Source organism: Pecten maximus, chromosome 4, assembly GCF_902652985.1.
Source record: "Pecten maximus chromosome 4, xPecMax1.1, whole genome shotgun sequence".
In the NCBI taxonomy this organism is placed as follows: domain Eukaryota; kingdom Metazoa; phylum Mollusca; class Bivalvia; order Pectinida; family Pectinidae; genus Pecten; species Pecten maximus.
The window spans coordinates 22,099,245-22,109,057 of record NC_047018.1 but is presented as its reverse complement, the minus strand read 5'-3'; the positions used below and the strand labels follow the sequence as shown (position 1 = coordinate 22,109,057).

Sequence of the window (9,813 nt, the reverse complement as noted above, 5' to 3'; positions counted from 1 at the left end):
GAATAAAAAAAAGGCTGCAGACAGATGGTAACCAATGAGTTGTAAACAAAAAGAAGCTTTTATATCGAAGTTTTGGAACGCTTTTCTAATAATAGACATCATGCCCTTTTTATGTTTTCAAAGATTTTCTATTTCGGGATTCTTATCAATTATAATCCCTCCGTCTTTTTCTTCGTCTGATTATCTGACGGTCGTTTTAACGATAAGATATTTTTCCCAGAGTTACTCCATATGTGCTTATGCACACACTTTCCTGGGTGAAGATTTAAATTCCATCGTACCATTGTTCCATCCGTTTAAAATTGGTATTGCATTAATTTCATATCGGAATTAGTATTGTGCGATCTTCATTATTAAATGCAGGGGGTCGCTCATGCTGTCTAGACTGAATATGTTAATGCATCTGTTTTTGTTTTTGTTTGTTGTTGTTGTTTGTTTTTTTTATTTATTTATTTATTTTATTTTTTTGTTTTTGTTTTTTTTTTCAAATTCTAAGTTAGGGTTCGCATAAACATTGTCTGGCTAATAATAGCTAATAATAACAGACACTATTTGGTTAAGACAAATGCCTTTATTCAGTGTTACACATTATATCTACGTATATTTGTAATCGCATTGTCTCGGGTTGTATAAAACATTAATGTTATCAGTCAATCTTCAACAAAGCTTTTATTGGTAAAAATCAGAGAATACTGTGCTATAATAACAGAGTGCTAGAGATGGTGCAGGTTTATCACAATTGTATTTGTAAATGCTGTATACATATATTGTAAATAACAGATAAATTGATAATAGATTTCTGCGAGAAAAAAACAAATTAACAAGACTAACTGTCTTCTGTCATTCTATCATATTGTGCTTCTTCACTTCGTCTGATTAAAGCATAGAAGGTTGAAAGCCTAGCTGCGAATTAATTGTAAATGTAAATAAACTGTGTACTAAATATCTTAATATTGTTTTAGACATTTTGGGAAATCAGCAATATATGAATCTATCGATATTTTAGTAACTTTATTACTGTTCTGTTTACGCGTTCGTATCATCATGCCTTTTTCAGACAACTGTCAAATTTCGATCAGATCTCTGGAATATTGAAAATATTCCCATTATTCAGTACAGTGTAAAAATTGGTCTAATCTGGTACCCTATGAGATCTGACAAACCGGTTGGAATAGAAAGGTACGTCATAGTACACAGGCATTAGTTTATAATATTGATGTAACAGTCGAATATGCCGAATAAGAGAGATATCGAGATACTCAGGGTAGAGACAGATTTCGCTATCAATACAACTAGTCATTGAAATACTGACGTAAGCTGGTACGACTATTAAGGCATTAAATAATCTACCATTTTCACAGACAACGATTTTGAAAAGTCTGTCATATTCTCTCCTATTGAAATAAAGTGACCGAGTGATAATCAGTATATAATAAAGTCAGTTTTATTCCATTCTTTGAAGTGCTTGACTGTATAGCGAAATTCATTTTCGTTCCAAAAATATCTATTTTTCCATTATGTTTTGATATTTTCTAAATTATCCTTTACGATCAGTTTAACAGTGAACATATACACAAAGCTACAAATGGAAATACATATTTACATATTTAATCGTTTGGTAAATATACATCAGACCATGTCATTCTTTTTTCACTGGCCGTCCTCGTTTTAGGTTACACTTCGGCCATTGACTTTGACGCCTTGCTAGACAATCTATGTAATGGTGTTCGTCACAAGATGGCGCATCCACTTTTACCCAGCCAACCGTGATGGCATCCATCTTGTATTCCTTAGAAAGTGTTTTCATGTATTTGCCGATTTCCTGTGCGTCGTATCCTGCTAGGTGACTCAACAATCTCTCCCTCATACAGTCCCCGGATTTACCAATGTATATGATACAATTGTTCTCCTTTATGACGAAGATACCTCTGGTTTCCGGATCCGGAAGGTCCCGAATGCTATGAGTCTGTTCTATTAACGACTGGCATTGATATTCACCACATCCACGTCCACTCTACAACATAAACTAAAAAGCATTATTGGAGAAGATTATTGGTTTATAAATGAGATTGTTATCAAAATAATCCGGTTTTATTACATCACAAACACCATACGTTTTGAACATGAACATGTTCTATATTTAGGAATTAATTCATTACCCAAGCTCAATATTTTAACAAATCAGTTTCCACCAATTTACTGAAGTGTTGGAATGAAAACGAACCTTAATGGAATTGAGATTGTACATTTGAATTATATATCTATTGCATCTAAAACATGCTGCATTTCCATGCAAACATCAAGACATTTAAAATCCCTGGATAATAACATTGCCTTGTGTTCAATCAATGGTCTGATATAGATAAATATGTAAATGTATATAGATAATGTAAAACAGGAATTCTGTGCGAAGGAAAATATGAAAAAACAATCAGACTCCCGCATGTTTTTTTCTGTCACCATAGGCTTTTTCAAATAGCAGTCCGCCTGAAGAAGTATGTGAAGACAGATGGCCTTGTAAAACACTCTAGAAGTTCTATATTTTTTTTTCTGTAAATTTTTATATACATACGCACAATAACTGAAATGCATCATAACAATGGAATCGGACATTAGTGCGAAAACGAAAAGATACTGGAAAGAGATCAAAACAAACGGGATTAGATTATGAAAGCCTTCCACAAAAACCAGACGGGAAAATAAACGAAAAGGTACGAGATTTCTGTACCACAGTCATCGTGTCCTCTCCTGTAAAATGATAATAAACGAAAAGGTACGAGATTTCTGTACCACAGTCATCGTGTCCTCTCCTGTAAAATGATAATAAACGAAAAGGTACGAGATTTCTGTACCACAGTCATCGTGTCCTCTCTTGTCAAATGATAATAAAAAAAGGTTTACTGTACCATAACCATCGTGTCTTCTGTCAAATTCATATCTAAATACATACTGAAAACGTCCATCATCAGGCTGGACAGTCGGAATCGTTTCACGACGGATATACAATGTTTCCAGTCAGATCGAAAATTCACTGTTTTACTTAACCCGAATGTTTTTGGTGTTTGTCGATCGTTAGTCGTCTCATATCCGATTTCTTAAATGGCCATAAAACAACAGAAACCGTCGGATTATATTTTACTTCACTTTTATAAGATTAAAAAACGAAAAAGGTGCCGTATGCACCAAGCAAAAGCAAAACTAGCAGCTCGTTGATTTTTTTCTTTTTTTTTTTTCTTCAGTATTACCACAAACTGACACTATCTAAGCATCTTATTTTATAAATAGTCATAAATGTTACATATCAGAAGAATGGCGAGAATACAACCAATCTGATGCCATTCGCTATTAAAGTACATGTAGGTTTATTAGTAATCTGAGGTTCAGGCTTTTCCAAGAATGTGACTTCGTGGAAATGTTACGGCGTGGCGTGGTTAGAAACATAAACAACGTGGCATCATAGCAGAGATCAGCTTAAAACAAACAATAAATAACTCGTCTATAATACCATATGTATATTGTCCAGATGTATAAAACTAAGAATAGGGAGGGTATTAGTGATGTCACAATCCTTAATTCAAAATAGTATGACTTCATAAATACATATTTAATATTTGTAGCTGTTAAGTAGAGTAAATAATGCACACCAGAAACTGAAATATTGTAGCATAAAATCACTACATACGGGCAAGATTATGACGTAATGATGAAGTCACGCGAAAAGTTGCCCTCTTCCTTGTTTCGATCGACTTCAACTGAAGTAGACGACAAGGGGTGACCGTTTACAATTAAATTGAAATATTACATATTATATTATAGACGAGTTATGTAGTGTTTGTTGTAAGCTGATCTCTGTTATGATGTCACGTTGTTTGTGCTTCTTATCCACGCCGAACCTTAACATTTCCACGAATACATTCTTGAGTACCGAGGATAGGTTTGTGTTGTCATAGAGAGTGAAAGTGAACGTAATCACTGGAAACGAGGATGGGTTCGGGTTGTCATAGAGAGCGAAAGTGAACGTTATCACTGGAAACGAGGATGGGTTCAGGTTGGCATAGAGAGCGAAAGTGAACGTTATCACTAGAGTGTAGAAAGCGAAAGTTCAATTTGTCAGGAAAGATCACATACAATACAAACAAAGGTAACACACATACACACACATACACAATCGCTGCGCTAGTGTAGAGTAGGTTTCTGTAAGTTGTCTTAAATCGTATTTATCGTCTTTTTTAGGGTAATATGGTTTGATAAAAAGTTTTCTAATATCTAAATAATTGTTAAATTCAATGAAAAGGAATGAAAATAGTGATCGTAATTCCTGAAGTATCAAGGATGGGTTTAGGGTGCTTAGTGATCACATTACCGCCTATTGTCAACTTCGCTAGCCAAGAGTGTTCAACACGATACTCTACTTTTCAGAAGGAAAATGAGGCTATTATTGTATTGAACGCCTTTGCTAGCGAAGTTGCCTATTGCTGTGATTGGTGCAGATTGTTTTTGTAGGTAACATGAACGTAAGAGTATTGACGATGTCGAGCTTTACACCATTAATTGATCATTACTGTTAAAATATAACGTAATAAGTAATTGAGTCGAGTATTGTACAAAAGACCAATAGTTTTTACTTCCTGTACCAGACCTGACAATGCATGGAAACTTTGGTATTTTAAGCTTTAGTTTCCGGGGGGCATTTCCAAGAATTCGTAACGCCTATCAAGGACCGGCAATAGGAAGCCAGCAGTGGCGTGGATAACGTAATAAACCTCACTTATGATGCAATCAGCTAGAAGGTTGGGTTTTTTTTAATGGTTGGTAGTTACATATTCATAATTATTATTATATCGTTATGCTATATCATTAAGAATAAATTTTATTCAACATAAAGAATAACTAAAGTGTTTTAGTTCTAGCTCCAATTCAGATATATGCGTTTTGTGCTGTATATAGTATTTTTGTTGTTTTTCTATGTTGTTGTTGAGCTAAACAAAATATTGATATTTTTTTTATTTAATAACTTACTATAAAATTTTGAGGACTGAATACGAATATCCATGTAATATTGAAATTAATAAACATACTTATTAAATGCAATACCGTATTACATGAACACGATTGTATTCTGTATACTTACTACACATGCTTACATAGTGACGATATAGGGATGGGCACATTTCAAAAAGGAGTCATTGGCAATGAACTATTGCATACTACTGTATAAGGTGTACACACCTTGGTTATATGAATGATAGTCTTCCACTTTATCAAGATTAAGGATAGACAAGTAGGAATGTACCTGCATACCAATTTATATGAACTCTTTTATGAGTCGTCTGAATGGAGTAGCATGTCATCATAATTTAGCAGTAACACGATCATTTTCCGGATACGCTAGCTACATACCTTATCATCATACCTGGTAAAACGATCAAAGCCTTCATCAGAACGCATCTACGTGTTAATCGTGATGGGGTTATGACGTTGGGAGTTTCATTACTATATATACCTGTACACACCAGGTCACAGTGTTCCTGGAATTTAGTTTTATAGCATCCGAATTACTTCTCTTTTTCTGGACAATTAAATGTCTATCATTACTATCTGGACTGCTAATATGTTTTATTTTCTTATACACTGTATATATATTACTCATATTTATCAAGCCATGCTATTATTGTACTGGTGCATTAAGATGTTAGTGAATAATTATAATAATGGCGTATAAAAAACTGTTGAAGCGAATAGATATTTATCAAAAGTAATTATTTATCTATTTACGTTTTCGCTTTACATCTTTGATAATAATGTAAACATATTTTTCAAGAATAGCTATACAATTATCATGGAATATTTTACTATTGTATTAAATCAAATTTAAGTAGTTGAACGAAAGTCCCAGGTACACAACGCTAAATACTTTTACATGGACGTGCATATTTAATAATAGATACAAAATATGCAGAAATGTGAATTTACAAGTATTGCGTCATACCACAGACTTATATTAGTCCACAATCAAACTGCTGTATCGATCTACTTAGTTTGTTCAGTTACGGTTGGGGTCGAAAAGTATGAAAATCAAGAAAGGATATTGGGAAATCAAAATGCTCTAAACAAATATTTCAACATAGCAAGGGAGATGATAAACTCCAAGGTTTAAATCAACTTAATATAATATTCGGATATTGGATCACTTTGATATGATATATGTTTATATTCTGAACCGATGTTTTTATTCCAATGAATTAAGATATGGCATCCAGGGTAATGCTACACTTTGGGGAAAAAACTTTGACAGCAGAGCTGTTATCTGATGTTGATAATGAAATGGAAATGTATCATTATCAATCATTAAAATGACATCCAGCGGTTTAATCATATATGTTTATATTGTCATAGTACAGTTATTTTTCAAATCATTACAAAAGAAGCTGGTTTCTAAGTTACCTATCTTACATGTCTATGGCGTACTGTATTATATATATATATATATATATATATATCGATAATGCATTTGATTTTCCTTAAATATACGCATAAGGTACATATTATGAACTATTGAATTTGGTCACGTGCGAACCATTGAACACCTATGACGTCCTAACATCGGTCGATTACCAGTACCTCGAGTCAAATATTCTGGACGTTTGCACAGACACCCATGATATATTTGTATAATGTGGTACGTTCTTTATGATATACATGGTATTTACGGTATAGTCTACTATATAACACTATATTTCACTACATATAGATCATAATTATTCACAAGAGTATCCATTATCACACAACACTCGCCGATAATAATTAAGTGTACTTACAATAGCAACAGGCATGACTAAATTCCTGTGGTTGACTTTAGCTTCGAGTGACTAAAACAAAATCCCGACCTTTGGTCTTTTTATTGTGCCAAAGTTCCGTATTGTTTGATCATGAACGATATTTCCAAGAAAGAAGCTATAAATAGAATTCAGAACGACAGATATCGCATTTTTGATAGCACCGAAAATGAAAGTGAGTTTCCATTGGAAGTTTTGGAACTGAACATTTAACGTTATAGACTAACTAGGGTATACTGTAAACGCTGTCTTACATATATTTTAATAATCAGGGCTTTGCCACACCACGCTTAAATCTGATAAGTAATGCCAAATGTAATTTTCATGCATTTCAAAATCAACCAATTTATCATAGGGAGTCAAACACGAACATATCACAGCTTCTCAGATGTAGAACACGGGCTCTCGAAATACCATAGCTGTTGATAGGATGCTAAACAATGCAAATACCAAACTGATAGAATCATATCCCTTCCTTCATATATTTTAACATTTAGGCATATTTCCTAGCTTTCGTTCTTTGATTTCGGTCCCTAGTACATCACTGACCAATCCTAGAAAGACGAACCAGCTGTATGATGCAATTATATCCACTATTCGGCTTGTAGTTTATCTGTTACTGGATCCAAAGGCGCCATTCACTTCTGTGATTTTACGTGTCTGTTTGTATCTTATTTCATAGGATACAAACACACAAGTAAAAAGTTATTATACAGGAAACCATCACAAAACAATCAACATTTAATTTACTGATTAGCGGAATTTGCCAGGCCTGTTTTCATATCACTATACGATGTGAATACAAAAACCCTACTCATATAGATATTATACATGTACGTATGTCGAAATGTTACCCATTTATCAAATGCATTGTCACCTGTGTGCAAGGAACGACAACTCTAGGTAGAGAGTAGTGTACGTATCTCACAATAGTGCGATAGCAATGAGTGCGGGAATGTTTTAATTGTGTAACCTACGATTAAAGATCAGAATGAAACTTTCGGATAAACCATATTACGGAAGAACGAATAGCAATAATGTTAAACAAGCCAAGTAATTCAAAAGTCATTCTATACAATAATGGCATGTAAATTCGTTGGATTCTGTAGTTTTCTTGCCTATGAATATTATCTAGATCATTACTGAACCACTACACACCCCATTCCATCTTCGTAGGTGCCTTATTGAATGTTACCAGAATCTCGATCACGAAAGTGCTGGAATAATTATGACTGTAAGGACAGCAAAAAAGGCTGTCAAAACTAAGTTGCTTGTTTTAAAAGAAATTTATCATTTGATAATTGAAAAACGCGATAATAATGAATATATATATACATGTAGCATTAAAAGTTATTACCGGTTAATTAATATTACTTCCTGTATGCTACCTACTCCTCATCAAACATATTTTACAGCCTTTTTAGCAAGGGGATTGGGGACAAGTTGTACAACTTAAATTTGGAACCCTTTCCCTATAATATAGCATTGGTATACCAAAAAATCAAGATGGCATATACAACCACACTTACTAAATCAGAGAGTGATGGGAGATAGGGAGAGCTACCAGAACGTGCGGTATTGCGGATTGTAAAATCACGATTTCATCAGATCATTTCCTTCTATTTTAAGCTTGTTCGATTCGATTCTTTGGACAAAATTTATCAGACTTTTACTTCGATGTTTGCATCAAATACCCAAAGACAATAATAAACTTCAACTTGGTACGTTTTTATCATCAAATGCCTGTGACATTTTTCTCTTGTAACATAGACACAATTACTAGTATTTCTGGAGTCCGTGTTTACATGCTGGTTTTTAACTATGAAAGCCGTCGGTCTTTATTACAAGATTTGATCAACCATATAGTAACATTTATCTTTTTACAGTGTGTACCAACATACTTTATAAATTATGTTTATACATATTACATTCGTTTGATACTATTTTAGCTAACCATTTATTGGTCATATGACCTGTTAAGTGTTGATGTTCCATTAAAATGATAATAACATTATGTTGATATTAAATACATCTTTGTGCAGACAGACTACAGCTGTACTTACACTGTTGTGTGTTTTCCCGGAATTAATGTCAACACTTAATCCGCTTCCGTATGCCACTGTACATAAAGACATTTTTAACTGATATGAGGAGAATGGCATTGCACATGTTCTATTTAAACGTTACATATTGCTCATATCTATTTATAGCCTAAGGAGAGCGTGACATGTCGATTATTAGCTGTCAGTGGGTCATGTGATGAAGAGATATGATACCCTTGTTAAAATCACAATAAAATGTAAACAATAACATGTGTCTTTGATGTTTGACCATTGTTAGTTTATGTACTCCACACAGATGAGCTAAAATGACAAAGAAGATGAAGAAATAAATCTTACACAACACTATCCTTTAAATCGAAGCATATCAATATTTCTAGTTTATGTCCCTGTATCTGGGAGTTTTTTTTAATGTATATATATATGTATGTTTTTTTTTTTACATATCTTATCCATCTATTAAAATTTATTTATAGCTATCTTAAGAAATACAATATAGGCAGAGTTCATAATAATGGATAAACAACACTCTTCTTTCTTGGTGTATAATAAATAATATTTGTATAAATCTTCTTCCTTAGCAAATAAATTCAATTTCGTTTAATATCTGTAAAATATTAAAAAAAAATCGGATCTGAATGCATGTAAGAATATAAATAAATCAAAATCAGTCTTCAATATGGTATCTGAATGTGGGAATTTCCGTAAGTGACGATTGATCTAAAATTAGCTTCGTACAAGTGGGTCATGACATTATGACGATGCGATTGTCTGTTTATAAAAAAAAAAAACAATAAAATATAAACAATAACGCGTACATGTGTATGGAATCATTGTCAGGTATAAACTGCACACAGATTAGCTGATACGTGTATATCAAAGAGAATGAACAAAAAAACTCGTGACACAGCACTTGA

General features: G+C 33.2%; 1 protein-coding gene across 1 annotated transcript; it reads right to left on the bottom strand.

Moving 5' to 3' along the window:
* Nucleotides 1–556: 556 nt before the first annotated feature.
* LOC117325512 lies at nt 557–9,031 on the bottom strand. Its single transcript, XM_033881781.1, has 2 exons — nt 8,900–9,031; nt 557–2,014 (listed from the first exon to the last, which is right to left on the bottom strand). Exons 1-2 carry the CDS (start codon nt 8,996–8,998, stop codon nt 1,640–1,642), a joined length of 474 nt encoding a protein of 157 aa, XP_033737672.1. The 5' UTR covers nt 8,999–9,031; the 3' UTR covers nt 557–1,639.
* Nucleotides 9,032–9,813: the final 782 nt, after the last annotated feature.